The 18,197-nt window shown below is 38.7% G+C and overlaps 1 protein-coding gene across 1 annotated transcript in view; it reads left to right on the top strand.

Annotated features, from left to right (window-relative positions):
- HACD2 (3-hydroxyacyl-CoA dehydratase 2) overlaps nucleotides 1–18,197 on the top strand; it is a 112,910-nt gene that overhangs the window by 67,045 nt on the left and 27,668 nt on the right. The window contains exon 4 of the mRNA XM_072725257.1: nucleotides 8,876–8,964. Within this exon, the coding sequence (XP_072581358.1) occupies nucleotides 8,876–8,964 (89 nt within the window). The remainder of the gene's footprint in view (nucleotides 1–8,875; nucleotides 8,965–18,197) is intronic.

Raw genomic sequence — 18,197 nt, 5'->3', positions numbered from 1 at the left:
TTTGTAGTGTTGCTTCATTGCCTTCTGACATTGGATGTTGCTGTGGAGAAGTCTGAAGCCAGGCTGATCTGATTTTCTTACTACTTTGTAGGTAACTTGCTTTTTTTTTTTTTTTTTTGGTCTAGATCCCTGAAGTATTTCTGTAACCAAGAAATTTCTTTTTATTCACTATCAGTTTTTTTCTGGAACACAGTGTATTCTTTCAGAGCAAATTTAGTTCTTAAATTTTGAATTATCCCCCTGAATATAGTTTCTGTTCCATATATTCACTTTTCTACTTAGGGGATAACAATCATTCTTTTGTTGGATTGCCTTTGTTTTCTGTAGTTTTTTTTTTTTTTTTTACGATTTTATTTATTTATTCATGAGAGACACAGAGAGAGACATAGGCAAAGGGAGAAGCAGGCTCCCTGGGGTGGGAGGGAGCCTGATGTAGGACTTGATCCCAGGATCCTGGGATCACGACCCAAGCCAAAGGCAGATGCTCAACCACTGAGCCACCCAGCTGTCCCTGTTTTCTGTCATTATTATCTTCTTTCTAGTTGTTTTAAATTTTTAATTTCCCCTAGATGTAATGCATGCTTTATTATCTTCTTTTCTTATATTGCATTTGTATGATTGCCATGCCTCTCTATCTTTCTGAAGTGGGAACAGCCCTGTGTAGCCATTTTATTTGCTCTGATATGGATGTTACTGAATTCTCCCTGACTACATTTCCACAATGTTTACTCAGTTGTTTTCCCCTCTGAGCTGCAATTTAGGATTGGAGTTTTCTTGTTTTACATATTTTTGTACATGCTGAGGACATAGGGCTTAGAATTGCATAGATATTAAGACATAGTCTCAGTAGTTAAAGCAGCATGTATATGTATTGATGAAGAAAGGTCTTCAGGATATTTTTTAAGGGAAGAAAAGCAGAGTATAGAACAATGTATATAAAATGCTGCCCTGTTATGTAAAAAGTTTTGGGAAAAAGGATGTATGTATCTTTATACATTCATTTACATACTTCCTGTTATATACCTAAAATAGATCTCTGGAGTGATAGACAAGGAATTAATCATTAGTTGCATATGGGAAAGGCACCTGAGTGGTAGTAGGATGGGATTGGGAGGAAGACATTTCTCTATCTTTTCATACTTTTAAATTTTGAACAGTGCAAATGAATTACTTATTTAATAACATATGAACTCTTCCTTCCCTTCTGAGACTTAATTACTCCTTCTGGGATTCTGCTACCTCATAAAAAGTCTGTCCCATTCCCATAGGGGACTTTGTGCCAGTCCTCCAGGTCAGTGTAGGACCGGAAAGTGACTTTACTGTCACTTTCCAGCCTCCATGTCTGTCACACTCCCCTCAGAAGTTTGTGTTTCTCTCCAAATCTGAGCCTGTTGGTGAAAATTCTCAAGATTGTGTTGATTCACCAATATCACTTTTGAGAGATAGGGATAGTAGGAGGTGTGCAATAATCTTTCTTTTTTTAGCTAGAACTTTTAAAAATATATGGCATACAGTTGTTACCCCATTCCTTTTTGGTTGCTGCTGGTGAGTGCTGTTTTTGTTATTGAATGTTCCTGCTTTTAGTTCAGTGGCTTTGGTATTGGGGTAGGGAGATTCTGGTTTAACTTGCCATCACTTACAACTTTGTGTCGCTTGCCTTGCTTTGGTCTGGCCTCCATTTGCCATGTATTCCTTGATGGTTGGCTCCTTTCTGGTGTGGGCTCCAGGTGAACACTATCCTGCTCTGCTCCCAACCTACTGGACTATACCTGACTTTCCTACCCAGTCTTGGTCATAAGTGGCTTATCTCCTAAGCCCACTAACCTCATCCATCTGAGGGCTGTCCCAAGGAGGGAGGATTTCCAGTGCTACCCACCTCAGCAGGGCTTGAGGAGTCCTCAGAGCACCCTGGTTCTGGAGAATCAAACTGACTGCCAGATTGCCTTTATACAGCTTTTGCTTAACACACACATGTGCCAGCAGGCACGCACACACACACACTCCACACATATAAATGCCTGTGTTTCTTTTATCTGCCAGTGTTTTTGCTTCAAAAGTTCATTGCCCTTTCAACATAAATTCCTATAATTATTTCTCAAGTTATAACCTCATCTTGCCAAAGATGTGCACTGCTGTTAGAGAAACTTTTCTGAAACCAAGAAGTGTCATGCCATTCTGTTTACAAATGGTTAGTTGCCTCACATCACCTTCAGAAAAAAAGTCCTAAAAATAAGAGCTATCCCAAAGCAAATTAATTATAGTCTGAGAGTGTAAGTTCTCAGGGCTAGGAATGAGGGCAGGGACATACCTCATTCACCATTATTATCCCCAGCATGGAAAGCAGTGCTTGGCACAGAGTAGGTACTCCAAAAATATTTGTTGAATTCAATTAATGAGTAATAGATGCCTCGTAAGTCTGGTTTTTTTTTTAATGAATTTTGATCTGGTGATGGCTTACTAGTGATAAGATTACAGAATCTCTGCTTGTCTGAAAACCAACCTTCATAATCAACAACCAAAAATCTGTGGCGTAGGTAGTTTTAACATACTGTGTCATCGAACATGAGAGACTCCTAACTCTGGGAAACGAACAACGGGTAGTGGAAAGGGAGGTGGGCGGGGGGTTGGGGTGACTGGGTGACGGGCACTGAGGGAGGCACTTGACGGGATGAGCACTGGGTGATATGCCATATGTTGGCAAATTGAACGCCAATAAAAAAAGATACTGTGTCATTATGTTCAAATAAGGGATAATGGCATGATAAATGCAATCACATTGGGATTGATTACGAGAAGTCTAGAAAAGAAAGAGGATCCATCCTGTCTATACTTCTCATTCCACAAGGATTTATGATAACTTCCACATGAAACATAATAAGGTAGTATGTTTCAGATTTGGCTTGAAACTTTCTGACTACCATGTTACAAAGGGCAACTGAGAATATAACACTGTATGTTAACTGCACTAAAATTAAGATAATATAATAAAAAAGGGGCAATTCAGTTATACAATTCCTATCAGATTGGAGAGGTATAAATATTTCTCTTTTTTTAAAGATTTTATTTATTTATTTGACAGAGCATAAACCAGTGGGAGAGGGAGAGGGAGAAGTAAACCCCTCGCTGAGTAGGGAGCCCGATGCAGGGCTCCATCCAGGAACCCTGAGATCATGACCTGAGCTGAAGGCAGACACTTAATGACTGGGCCACCCAAGTGCCCCAAGGCATAAATATTTCTTAGCATTGATTTCTAAGACAGACTTCCCAGTAGGGTTTTATGTAAGGGACTTTGAGTGATAGACTGTATATTAGACTACATACCATTCCTACAGCAAATAATGATTTTTTTTTTTAACAGCTCCTCATGAAATCCAGCTGATAATAAACCCAACTCAGTGATAGCAATTCTGTTCAGAGCAAAAATAATATGGTCCATCTATGTGGTCATCTTTTGTTGGTCTGGCTTAACTCCAAGGATAAACTTGAAGATCCTGGCCTTCAGATGATCTTCCTTATATAAAGGGTCCTTCTTTCTGCTGGTCTTTTGACTGGTTCAGTAGGGCAGACATTTTGAGTTTAGGCTGTCAGGCTAATGCCAAAACTTCTATTTGCAGGGTGACTGGTTGAGGTAGGTTCATATGCCACAGACACCGAGAGTTGATATGAATGACATCGTTTGGGGGGAAATTCAGGTGCCTGAATAGGCAGTTTCCTGAATAGGGAATTTAGGAGCACCTGCAGGCAAAGCCAGAAACATCTCTGTATCAAATTAGAAAGCATTGATCAGCTTTTTATTCCCTAACTTATTAACATTTAAATTTACTGGCTTTTTACTCCCTGACTTACTAAGATTTAAATTTACTATTGAGGGTAGGCTAAAGCAGCCAGGCTTGTATGCTGCTGGTGGGAGTGTATATTGATACAAATGTTTTGGAAAGCAATTTGGCAATGTATTTCAAAATCTTTAAAGGCATTCATAGCATTTGACCTAGTAGTTCTACTTCTGGGAACTATCCGAAGGAAATTATCCTTTAAAAAACTTTTTTTTCTAAGCCTCAGAAATTTTTAAGTATTATTTGTAATACTTTATTACTTCATTTATAATATCAAGAAATTTGAGCAATTTAAGTGTCTCACAGAAGAAGAATAGATAAACAAATACATTCCACTTAAAGGAATATTATGACTCAAGTTAAAATATTTTGAGGAATATGTTGTAAGAAAATTTCTCAAAATGTTAGGTGAGAAAAGCAAACTACAATGAGTATAAACAATAGAAATTGAGCTATATTTAAAAATATAGGGATGCCTGGGTGGGTGGCTTGGTGGTTGAGCGTCTGCCTTTGGCTCAGGGCGTGAGCCCCAGGCCCTGGGATCGAGTCCCACATCAGGTTCCCCTCAAGGACCTGTTTCTCCCTCTGCCTGTGTCTCTGCCTCTCTCTCTGTGTGTCTCTTATGAATAAATAAATAAATCTTTAAAAAAAGTATATTTAGAAGAAAAGAATGGTGAGAAATGTACTTAAGGAATAGATGTTTTTGGCTAATTAAAACTTTTAAGAGAAGCAATAATAATTTTTAATTAGCACTTTCAAAAGGAAGACATATAGTAAGGAAGGGATAGTTAATACACCCAGCTCCACTAATTGCAATATTCACCCCTCACAGCAACCAGATCCCTTCACTGAAGTCACACTTCCTAATAAGCACTGTGATTCCCACAGGAGAAAAAAAGTGCCCCAAGATGAGGATCTCTAAAATGCCAACCACTAAAAAAAAATTAATAAATAAAAATAATAAAAATAAATAAAATGCCAACCACTCAGTTATTACAAAGGCTGTGCTTCTATTGTAAGTGAATAAAATGACATGTTGGTTTATTAACTAGACTTCTCTGGATTTGATTAGTCTCGGTCAGTCTCCCAGGAGCCTGACTTTTGCTCATGAATGGGATAGAATTAGTTTTTTGGACTTGGAAATCTGAGGTCCAGATCCTGGACTTCTTGATTCCCACCAAAATATATCAGCAACCCTGGAGTGCTGGTCAGCCCATTGTTTCAATGGCAAAAGAAGAAAGCAGAAATAAAAGAGAAAATAATATTTTTATGTGATGAGTTAGTCTTTGAGTTAAAAAAAAAAAAAAGAAACTAGAAATCCTTTTTTCTTTCCTTAAGCAGCAATTGCTTAATACCTCATTTAGGAAAGCCTTTGATTATGCATCTTTAGTTTTTCTGGTAATGTGATCTATAGTATAAACTGGCTAAGTGTATTCACTTAATGTTTGACTCACTAATTTAGCTTCTTTAGCAGTGTTACATATTATCATCAGACTTTGTGCTTATTAATTCATATAACATTTATTTTTATTTTTTTTAAGATTTTATTTATTTATTTGACACAGAGCACAAGCAGGGGAGCAGCAGAGAGAGAGGGAGAAGCAGGCTCCCAACTCTGCAGGGAGCCCGATGTGGGGCTTGATCCCAAAACCCCGAGATCATGACCTGAGCCAAAGGCAGAGACTTAACTGCCTGAGTCACCCAGGCACCCTATTTTTTTTTTTAATAAAAGCTTTACTCACATATAATTCACATAAGCAATTCACCCATTTAGAGTATATAATTCAGTATTCAGAGTTGTGCAGCCATCATCACAGTCCATTTTAGAACATTTTCATCACCCCATAAAGAAACCTAATACCCATTAGCAGTCATTCCCACTTCCCTCCTCTTCTTCTAGCCCCAGGTAACCACTAATCTACTTTCTGTCTCTATAGTTTGTCTATTCTGGACTTTTCTATAAACTGAATTATGTAACATGTGATCTTTTGTCACCAGCTTCTTCAATCTCCATGTTTTCAAAGTTCATGAATATTATAGTATGTATCAGTACTTCATTTCTTTTTATTATTCATTACTTTTTACTTTTATTTACTTTTATTTCTAATGTTCCATTGTGTAGGTACACCACATTCTATTTATCCATTTGTCTGTTGGACATTTTGATTGTTTCCAGTTTGGGGCTAATATGAATGCCACTATGAACTTTCACTACTAGTGCTTGTGTGGGCATATGTTTTTATTTTTCTTAGGTACATATATACCTAGGAGTAGAATTGCTGGATCATATGGTAGTTCCATATTTAACATTTTGAGGTCCTCTCAGACAGTAGCTACACCATTTTATAATCCTAACAGCAATGTATGAGAGCTCCAATATCACCACATCCTTGCCAGCACTTATTGTCTGTAATAATGTATCTGATGATGGGGCATCTGGGTAGCTCAGTCAGTTGAGTGTCTGCCTTAGGCTCAGGTCATGATCCCAGGGCCCTGGGTGGGATCAAGTCCCACATCAGGCTCCCTGCTCAGCAGAGAGTCTGCCTCTCACTCTCTCTCTCTCTGCCCCGTGCCCCTGCTTATGCTCTCACTCTCAAGTAAATAAGTAAAATCTTTAAAAAATAATAATGCGTCTAATGATTATAGTCATCTCAGTGAAGTATATCTCTATATGATTTTAATTTGCATTTCTTTGTTGACTAATAATTTGAGCATCTTTACATGTCTTTATTATCCATTTGTATATCTTCTTTGGAGAAATGTCTATTCAGATTCTTTGCCCATTTTTTAATTGGGTTGTCTTTTATTATTGAGTTGTAAGAATTCTTTATTTTAGGGGCACCTGAGTGGCTCAGTTGGTTAAGTATCCAACTCTTGATTTCAGCTCAGGTCATGATCTCAGGATTGTGAGATCAAGGCCTGTCTGTGTCAGGCTCCAAGCTGGGCATAGAGCCTACTTAAGATTCTCTCCCTCTGTCCCTCTCTCTCTCAGTCCCTCTCCAAAAAAAATTTTTTTAATTCTTTTTTTTTTTTTTGGATAGAAGTCCTTTATTACATACAGTTCATGGATATTTTCTCCTATTCGTATATTGCCTTTTCATGTTTTTGATGGTATCCTTCAAAGCATGTAAGTTTAATTTTGATGAAGTCAAATTTATTTTTTTTTCTTGCGCTTTTAGTGTCATAGCTAATAAACCGTTGTCTAATCCAAGATCACAAGATTCACATTTATGTTTTTTTCTAAGAGTATTATAGTCTTAACTCTTACATTTGGGTTTTTTATCCATTTTTTAAAAATTTTTTTGTGTATGATATAAGGAAGTGTTTTGTTTTGTTTTTTTAAGAGTTTATTTTTTCATGAGAGACAGAGAGAGAAGCAGAGATATAGGCAGAGGGAGAAGCAGGCTCCACACAGGGAGCACAATGTGGGACTCAATCCCAGGACCCTGGGATCATGACCTGAGTCTAAGGCAGACGCTCAACCCCTGAGCCACCCAGGCACCCCATAAGGAAGTGTTCTAACTCCATTCTTTTGTAGTCGGCTATCTTGTCCCAGCACCATTTGTTGAAAAGACAGTCACTTTTTCATTTAATTGTCTTGGCATCCTTGTTGAAAATCAAGTAACTCTAAGTGTGAGGATTTATTTCTAGACTCTCAGCTCTGTTCCATTGAGCTACATGTCCATATATTTATTATTTCATTTGTTCTACAAAGATTTATTGAACATCTTGACATGTCCATGTTACTTGCTTTTGGGAACTAAACCATCCCTCTTCAAAGCCCAAATCTTCAAGAAACACATTTTAACAGGATCTCACATCTCTTTTTCTTAATGAGATAGGAAGTGATTTCCTTTTGTAGGCACACCCATAGAGACAATTTTATCTCTGATTTATACACAGTCTTTTGACAAGTTGTCTGTTTCATACATGTTCAGAAGTCTGAATGTGTTTTAGAAGGCTTGGAAGAATGAAAATTGGTCTGGGATAGTTCAGTGGCTGTATTGAAGATGAGGTTAGTTTTAAAGTGGAAGGATGATCTGCAGCCCTGGTGAGGGTTCCTGGCAGGTGTGGAATGGCCCACTTGCAACCTGAAACATCCAGGATGTTGGTAAGTGTAGTTGCTGCTAGCATTAAGGTGAGAGAGAAACCCAAAGAGGTAGGGGTGGAGGAGCTGCTGGATTGTATACCCATGTTTCTTCCAGATTCTACTTTGGGATCAGTTCCTTGCCAGTACAAAGTTATAAGGAGAAACTGAGGCTTACAGATAATGGCTTATTGCTGAGTTTCAGGTGACCTAAAGGAGACAAGAGTCTTTTGTAATGGTGATGGCTAGTCTCTACATAAGGATTGTGATTGTGCGAATTGAAGGGATAAGCCAAAGAAATTTAAACTTAGCAGAACTTAATGATTATCTAAAATAAAGATGATTGCAGTGTTACAATTTCAGGAAATTGGGAGGATAACTGTACCAATGCTTACTGTAATAAACAAGGCGAGAATGGTTTATAAAACTAGTAAACTTTAATATTCAAGTGAATTATGAAAGGTAATTTAACCATTAGGTAATACATCAATATACAATATAGATAGGACCATAAGAAATGCATAAGAAATTTGCTAGATACAAATACAGTTGGTATCCCTACAATGGGTGCCTGTTCCTTTTTGAAACCCATATTGTAAAATGACCTGTCAGTGTCTAATTTTAGAGGTTAAGCAATGATTTTGTTTTCTCTATACGATAAATGTAAAATGTATTGCACTTGGCCAGTGACTTTGAAAGGCTTAAGAAGGGTACTGAGATTCCATGGTGTGCTGTTGCCATTAACAATGTTATTGTTTTGGGAAAAAAAGCAATATTAGTGTTTTGGAGGAAAAAAGTTTTTAATATTGACTGTATTAAAAAACAGTTTATGTAAGTTTCAGTTGCTCAAGATAGTTTTATATCTAAATATTAAAATTGAATGTTTCAGAAAATTATTATGTGTTGAAACTTGGTACAATATACATTTATTTACCCATCCTAAAATTTCTTTCAGGAATTGTTCCATCTTCTGTTGTCCTGACTTCTTTCCAGGTGATGTCAAGAGTTTTTCTGATATGGGCAGTAACACATAGCGTCAAAGAGGTAAGTGTTTTTACATAAATTAAAGTAATATCAGCAGCGCTAGTCAACTTTTCTCTCTTACGTGTGTGTTATGGCTAAAGATGGAACTCTAGGTCACATCAGTATAGTCCAAACAAAATGCAAAGTCACTGAAGGAATTAGGTTACTATTGGGAAACATACTCCAAATATGCAGTGTTATTAAAGAGAAGATTGGTTAAATGATAAAGTCCTGCCATCCTAGTTCCTATCGAGATTTGGGCAATGTGGATGTGGTTCTGCGACTTAGTTATATTTTGGGGGTATCTTGTTTGTATCCAGCATACTAAACTGGACATCTGCATCCATATATAATGGGACTGCTGGGGGAGTTGGGGATATTAATTCAGTCCAGGGCAGTCCTCTTTGTAGGACCAGGAGAAACAAACTTGTTTCCACCCTGCCCACGAAGATGAATGGAATTCCCAAATGTGCTGAGTCTAGTGGATCTGGAAGGGGAGTGCTCTTCAGGGGACCTGGGGTGATAGGCCCAGGGATGCTGGGAGAAAGCCAGCATTACCATCAGTATGAATCCACAAATAAGCTTTCATTTTCTAGTATGGGAGAAGGGGATTATTTTCTTGTGTGTATTTTGCTTTTTATAAGTCATTTATTTCTTGTTAATGTCACCTTGAAACAGAATACCTGTAGCCCCCAGGAGGATCATTTTTCAATTTTTCAGTCCTAATCACCAGCAGTATTAGAATTTTGGGGCTCGTGAAATGGGCTTATCCATTAGCAGCATTCTGGTGTATTCATTGTATTCTATTCTTCCAAAACCCCTGTCAAAACATTTTGTTTTTCGGGATTTGACAGTTTCATTTGTGTTTCAGCTGATGAGGTGTTTTTTTTTTTTTTAGCTTTTTATTGGCATATGATATACATACAGAAAAAATGCACATGGCTAATGAGTTTTTAGCCAAAGCTGTTTAAGCTAAGTTATTATTTTTGTTACATTCATACAAAATTTGCTGATCCAAAGGCTTTTTTTAAAAGCTCTCTCATTTCTCGAAAATGTTTAAGCTTTATGTACAAGAAAAATGTAAAAATAATCACATACTTTTTAAAATTTTTATTTTAATTCCAGTATAGTTAACATACACTGTTTTATTAGTTTCAAGTGTACACTATAATGATTCAACAATTCTGCACATTACTCAATGCTCATCATGCATGATAAGTGTATTCTTCATCTTCTTCACCTCTTAATCCTCTTTACTCATCCCCTCTCTGATATAACCATCTATTTGTTCTCTATAGTTAAGAGTCTATTTTTTGGTTTGTCCCTTTCTCTCATTGTTTGCTTAATCACATACTTTTTAAAAAGTGATCTCTTTTTTTTTTCTTTAAAAAAAGGGGGGGTTTTAAAAAACTAGGCACATAAATCCTTTTTAAAAAAATTTTTAATTTAAATTCAATTTAGTTAACATATAGTGTATTATTAGTTTCAGGGGTAGAATTTAGTGACTCATCAGTTGCATATAACATCCAGTGTTCATTACATCATTACTTACAATTCCATATAACCTCTTCATTTCAAAGTTCTTTCTACAGATCATCGTTTTTAACCAGTATTTCTTTCTCCCTTAAGTATTTACACGGTTTCTTTTTTGTTTTAACCAACAACGTATAAACTTTCTGATAGTCTCAAGTGACCTAAAGTTTCTTTCTGATAGGAACTCCTCTATATTCTTAAATAGGTAATTATGTACTTTCAGTAACTTAATATGAGGCACATGAAGACAGGGTCTTGTCAACTATGAGCATGTGGTTGTTTTGCCTAAACAATCAGATATTAATTGTCCAGGTGCTGATGCTCCAGCTGATAGATTACTTATGGCCTTTGCTTTTTCCTCCTCTCTTCGGCCTCTGTGATCACTCTTCTCCTTTTCTCCTTATTAGCCTCTGGCAAAGGGAGTAACAGGTAAATCTTAAATGCTTATGATTCAGGTCAAGCGGTTCTGTTCACCATATTACTAGCAACATTTGCCAGGATTTCCTAGGCAACCAGTAAGACTGCTTGTTTTAGAAGCTGTTAAGTGTGTGTGTGGATTACAGGTACATGGACCTGGCTATTGTCCTCAGTAACCATACTGCCTGACAGATGCATGGATTTGACCGTTTCATATGGTTCACATATAGTGTCATATTTGAGCTTTGCAGTAAGTTGTATACTTGTTACATTTGCATTTTCAAAATTCTTTCTCTGTAGCCACTTACCCAGTTTCTGCTATAATTGACATATCATTTTCTTAAGAACGTGGTACAGTTAGTTTTGTTGTCTTTCTGCCACCTCTTGGGGCCTCTTCTTTTCACATACACCCTATTAATTTGTTGACTTACTCCTTTCTCACATAGTTAGGATTCAGTGTTTCTGCTGTTCAGGGATCATAGCTCTTTTTCCCTTGTTCACCTTTTTTTTTTTTTTTTAAACAAAACTCTCAGTATTTTGTTTAGATAGTTGACCCCCCTCTTGCCAGGTCATCAATAAGCCTGTTGCTGTGGCATTTCAGAAGCTAGTCTGCTGTCTGTCACCTGTTCCTCAGCCCCTGCTCTTGCCCAAATGCTATTTTTCCTGCCTTAGAGTCTCATATTAGCTATAATTCACTTTGTTCTGTATAACATTACTTATGGCTTCCCTGCTAAGCTTCCATTCTTCTGTTTTCTGAAACATCACTAAGATATCCTGATTTCTCTTATATTCAACTCTATTTACTTTAATGGTAGCAACCATGTAATTAACACATAAGGAAATTGATGTCAGAAAGAACTGCTTAATAAAATATATCTCACTTTCTCATAGTAATGTTCAAATTCTTTTCATACTACTCTATTTTCATTCTCAGTTTCTTTTTATATCCTATTCCCCTCTAGAGTGGACAAGAATTCTTCACCTTCATTGAATTACATTTGGATTTATACTCTTGCTGCCCCCTCCTCTCTGGCCTTCACATGTTTTCCATGCTCATTTCCTTTGTTTTTCTGTAATTGTACATGGTGTGCTAGGGTATGGCTAATATACCTTTTAAGACTAGATGTTACTTTTTTTTTATATATGAGGTATATTTCCTTTTAAGAGGTCTTATAGGGCATGCATCTCATTGTCACACCCATGGAGTGCTGGTCACATAAATGGTGCCGTGTACATCGTAGAACCAGAAGGTGACCAGATGGTTTTCTATTATGGCATAAAAGGACCCACCCATTAGTTAGTGTGACATCTTGAGTGTCAGGATATCAAAGAAATAATTGTGGTCTCTTTATTGAAAAACTTTTTCATATCTAAGCATAGCAAATAGCCTTCCCACTTTTTTCCTTTTAAAGAGAGCACCTATATGAGCATAGTAAAGCTTCTGACAAAAATGACGAGCTCAGGGTGGAAAGTAGGTTGTAGGAATCAGCAATTCTAGATGACCTCTTTCCTTTAGAATTTTCCCACCTGTGTCCCAGGCTTGAACTGGCTCCTTCCCCATCCTCTAGCCAGGCTAACTGCTGCTGCTGCCGCCGCCACATGAGACCACCATGGATGGGCTTTTTCTCCTCACACACTGAGTCTGTTCTTTGTCTCCTCATTGAGCTGAAACAAGACTGCCATTTTTCAAAGTGAACTGCAGTGAAAAAATGGCACCCTCTATCCCTCACTATAACCCCCTTCGAAAACAGACAAGTTCATAGGGCATATATTCTTCTTTTGTCCAAAGCAGCTAAGCTGAGCCCCAGATTCCATGATACACAAATGAGCCACTGTGCCTTTTCCTGGCCCAACTCTCTTTGAAGAAGCCACCCAAATCCTCATTGGAGTTCTCAGCGGAAGATCACTGTGTTCTGGAGCAGAAGTCCCTCATCCCCAACGTGGGCAGTAGTTGAGAAGGAAGTTGCTGGACTCTCACTGTGACTTTACCCAAGTGCAGTGAATACCCTTTACAGTCCTACTAGTGATAGCTTGCGTAAAATAAAGCTATACCCTTCTCTCCTTTCGTCCTCACCCTCTGCCACCAATGAAGAAAGGAGTGTTTTCCTGCATTCTTCCAGAATGTTCTGTGAGTTCTCCTGATTTTACTAGTCAGCTGTTTCCCACCTCCCTTGGTATGCTACTGGGCTTTGTACCAATCTGCCATTCTTGCCAACTTCTCACAAAAAGCTTGCAATCAGTGTTTAAGAAAGTAACCTCCAATTTTATCATTTTATTTTTTATTGGATATATTATAGTTTATAGAAGGCTTTATTAAGGTATATTGTGCTCATTCACTCTTGATAGCCATCTCTTGAGGTGGGTTGTAGCCTCCAATTAGAGGTCAGAAGCTAAAGAAGCAAAGTGACTTCACAAATCCACCGTATGAGAGAGCTGGAAATGGACTTCTGATTCCAAAGTCTCCCCACTGTATCAGAGTTTCCTTCTCACCATTTAAATTGTGGTGTAAACACAACCTCATTTTTGTGTGCTGACCATGCTTTGTCTATCCCGTATGGAGTGGAAAACCCCCATCTCAGACCCAGGAACACACGCCTCTAAAGCAGTTCCATCATGCCACGTGCACGCTGAGGTGGCCTTCTCAGTCAGGTCAATCACCTGTCTGTGTGTGAAACGCGCACATGAGCTCTGGGTGCTCATCTGCAGTTGCTCCTTGGTTGTTTAGTGCTCCAGTGGCTCTGTGATGAATCCCTCCAGTTAACTAAGCTTTCTCCTTGAAAATTCCAAGACTGTTTTTCTATTGGGGTTTATGGACTATTTGGAACAGAATTACCCAGAATATTTAGGAAAAAATGCACGTTCCAAGTCCCACCCCACACTTGATATAGAATCTCTGGGAATAGAGCCAGAGAATATCATTGTTATTAAGTTCCTGAGGTAATTGTATGAATTCCAAGGTTGGACAGATACCCTAAGATACCATATGTTGTGCTGTAATTTTAATTGACCTTCTCTTTTCACTTCATATTTCTGCCTCAGTCACTTGAAGCCTAACCAGTTCTCAGCATTCTTTTCAAGTCCAAGAGCCATGGTTTCAGACTTGAAGAAGGAAAGCCCTAGGGCTCCCTTACACTGCTAAGTAAAGGCACTGTGGAGTTTCTGGACCTTTTTCCAATATACATTCTGCTGAGCTGAGTGAGACTCACGTGCGTGTCAGAGAAAGCCTGAGAGGCCCACCTTGAAGGCAGTAGAAGATGGGAAGGCAGAACATTAAAGAAGCAAAACTGTCTTTCATTTGTTCTTAAAAGAGAGAATATGGTATCCTGCTGCTTCACTTTGGAGTGGGTTCTGGGACGGGCTCGATCCTGGCCATGCGCTTCTTGTTGCTTGGCCACAGCCAGCAGGCAGATTGTTGAGGAGGCCATTCCCACCTGAGGAAATATCACGCAGACACTTCGCCTCCTGGGATTGATCAAGAAATGTCGCCTTCCTTGGACAGTTTTATTATTCTCTACATAATTAGAACTCAGAATAATAGAACCTGGGGCTTAGTGTGTGTGAGGAGCTGATGAGTCTTGATTTTGACACTTATCCTGTAGCTGCAGACAAAAGGCTTCACCATTCTGGGCCTTGTTTTTCTCCTTGTAATGTGAGTATCTGTCCTGCTGATGTCATGGAGTTTTTGTGAAAGTGAAATGAGACGGGTTTGTGGAAACAGGACAGCGGTATTCAGAAACCAAGTCCTCTAGCCTGCAGCTCTTGCTGAGCAACTTCTGAAAGCCTTTGTAAAGTGGTTTCACCACAGAAGGAACGCTCCTTCGTTCATAGATGAACAGTTTTCTTTTTCTTCCTCTTCTCCTCTTCTTTTTCACTCTTACAGAAACTAAAATACGAAGTAAAGTGACACCCTAACTCCCACACTCCTCATCCTATTTTGGTCACATTACAGGTTTTTCTTCTCTGCTGGGTTCAAAGCGTGTGCGTGCTCTTTGTTACCTCTCGAGGCTGCTGCTTCCGTTAGTGTGTCCTATAGTGGCACATGCTTGTTGTCGTCCCTAATGGCCATCTGTGAGCATGGTGTTTCCATGAGGCAGGAAGGGCGCCTTCTTAACCTCATGAATCAGATGAGGAGCTCAGTGCTGTCTGGGGCAGTGTCCCTCCTCAGGCTCTCTACTTGGACCAGAAGCCATGCCGCTCTGTCTTCCAGCACGGCACCCTTACCAGAGTGACATTTCATCTTAGCAAGGACCATTGGGATGTGTTTAGTATCTTGTACCCCCTTGAATGCTGAATGTCTCAGAGTCCCCATCCAATTCCATCTATTCCCTTACTTTCTATTTTAAATATTTCTGTAGGTGGATTTGCATCACCTTCACTTTTAAAATTAGCACCTCTCCTCAAGGTAGAAAGCCTCATTACTTGATTGTTAATCAGACACTGTGAAACTTGAGACAAGTCCTAGACAGAGACAGCCATCCTGTGTGGCCACTTCCACAGCTGTCAGTAACGAGCACTCGAAGATGGGGGTACTTCCTCCTGGCTAGGTGGTTCATTCTGCTGCTGCCTATATTTAGCACAGATGATTTTGGGAAAATCAGACTGCCAGTTTTTCTCTCAGTGTTTTTCTGTCTGTCTCTTTCCAACATTTTCTTGAGCTATGTATAAAGATTTTTATTTCAAGATACTGGAAAATATTTAGATTTTGTAAGTTCAGTTCTGCCATCCATGTTGCTTCTTTCTCCCGTTGTCGTAGTGCTGTTGTAACCCTTGCAAAATTCCACTGGAACTCATTTGTTCAGAACATACTATACTCTGACGGTACCATCCTTTGATAGTTAAGTCAGTTGTGTTAAGACAAGAAACAAACCTCTTAAATCAGCCAAGCCAGTGTTACCACCACTTCCTGCAGAACACAGCCCCCTTTGTCAGCTTATCATTGAATAGGTTCCAAGTGCAACAAAATCAGGAAATTGGTTTCATTTGTCTTTCATGTTAATCTTTTTCTCCTCCAGGCTCTCTTCCCCGTGGTGACCCTGCCCCACAGACACCCCTACACTTGAAGCTTCTCAGGACCTTTTCTTCTGCTCTCTCACCCCAAGGGCTAACACTGACATCCACCATTCCTAGTTGTCACTTCTGGCATGAGAGGGAACAGTTACATTAGGCAAATGCCCCAGAAGGCTGCATGGTTATTTTCATTTGAGGGGAGGATCTCACTCAGGGGAGGAGGAGCAGCGGCCAGACCTGACCTAGCCTACCTCGTTGCAGACCATCCTGGAGGCGCCCAGTCCTTTCAGACTTGAGCACTGGTGACTTCCTTTTCCTCTGCCCCAGAGCTTCCAGATCTTAGGTTTTCTAGTGCATTGTATAGTTCAGTTAGTCTTTTTATATATTATGCTAAAGTCCCCTTTCCCCTTATAATTGGTGTTCTGGATGCATCAGTGTGGTGGCCTACATTTGCTCCTATTTTTGGTAATGAAATTTCTGACAAATTTATTGTTGGAATGCATCATCTTCAAGCATTAGACAGTTCTGTACTATTGGGTAGTATCTTAATCTATGTATTGCTGCTGCTTGCAAATAGTAGGAAGCCTGGTTAGAGCCAAATCTGGTTCCTTGCAGTCCTGAGATTAACAAAGATGCTAGACTCCTGACATTAGGAAACCATCATGGAGAAGGAATGAGAATGAAGGAAGGAAAAAATGTATACCTTGGTTGTGAAATAATTTCCCAAATAAGACCACGAGATTTATTTATGGGCTGGAGCTTACATGGTTTCAGCTTTGTTACATGACATCAGTTTGAATTAAAGAAGCACATGGGGAAGCAAAACTCTACGTCACAGAACTGTGCTGCTGAGTTGTATTGTCAGTGGACAGTTACCAGGAAGTAAATTCTGGCATTCAAAACAGTTCTTATCCATGGTTTGAAAATGAAATGCAGTAAGGTGCTTATGTAGATTTTTTATTCCAAGCCTAAAAGGGGAACTTTTTTGGTTACCAAAATTTGTCTTTTAGGTATTTTCTCTTCCCCAGCACTGTTTGATAGAACTATCTGCAGTGGTAGAAATGTTCCTACCTGTGTTGTTGAATACCATAGTTACTAGCTATATGTGAACACACTGAACCCTTGAAATAGGTTAGTGTGACTGAGAAACTGAATTTTAATTTAATGTAATGTAATTTACAATAGCTACATGTGATGGGAGGTTGCCACATTGGTGCAGCTGAGAATTTTGCCATTCTCTTGATTTCAATCAATTGGGTTTTCATATACTTGATCTCATATGTACATGACTGTATGTGTATGTTTTTTTTTTTAATTTTAATTTAATTTTATATGTGGGGCTTAAACTCACGATCCTGAGATCAAGTCTCCTGCTCTACTGACCAAGCCAGCCAGGCACCCCTGACTGTGTGATTTAAAAAAAAAACAAATAGTGGAAAGAAGTTTATATGGTATACTTGGTATGCTGTGTTCTTTAGATCCAAGGTTTTTTTGGGTTGTTGTTGTTTTTTAACACTTGAGATTAAATCGTTATAACGATTTTTATAAAAATCCTACCTGCAGATTGAGGAAACAGTGTGGATGATATTCTCTGTTGCAGAGAGAGCAGGTGATTAGCTGGTGAGTCAGAAGGCCATGCGGCCCCCACCTTTCAGAGCCTGCAACTTAGCCTCTGCAGTGGACTCACCATGATAGCATGTGCCAGGTTTGCCCTTTTTGAAAACCATTTCATAACCCTTTTCTATCCTATTTGCGGTAAAAGGTGTCATAGAAGTACAGTCAACATTATTATCCCAATGAGCTCAAAGATTCTCATTTCACACTAGAAAAGTGAGATGATTGACATGCATCATGAGCATTGCTAAAATATGTCAGCAAAGTCAAGGAAAGTTAAAAATTATTACCTATAAATTGCTTTTAAAAAGGTGTGTTCCACAGTACAATGAGTGGCATTTCTAAAGCATTGATTAATATTCATTTGAAAACTTTTAATACGTGGGAGGAGGAACTGTATCTTAAATTACCTTCTCCTTTGCCAGATCAGCCTTTTATATACTATAGCTTTTCCAGCATAACTTTATTTTTAAGCATGAATATGGAGTATGAGATAATTTAATTAAAGATATATATATTGACAAGAATACCAGGACATTCAGCCTTCTGACAACTGGCCTGCACAGTGAATGCAGCAGATAACTGGTCTCATTGGGAGTCCGACAATGATGGGGCAACTCCCTGCTCCTATGAAATATATACACAATGCATTTTAGTTTCTTCAGGGAAGAGGGTTCAATAAT

The sequence above is a fragment of the Vulpes vulpes genome, chromosome 1 (assembly GCF_048418805.1).
Source record: "Vulpes vulpes isolate BD-2025 chromosome 1, VulVul3, whole genome shotgun sequence".
NCBI classification, from domain to species: Eukaryota; Metazoa; Chordata; class Mammalia; order Carnivora; family Canidae; genus Vulpes; species Vulpes vulpes.
The sequence above is the reverse complement of the archived record's forward strand: the minus strand, read 5'-3'. Positions and strand labels throughout refer to the sequence as shown.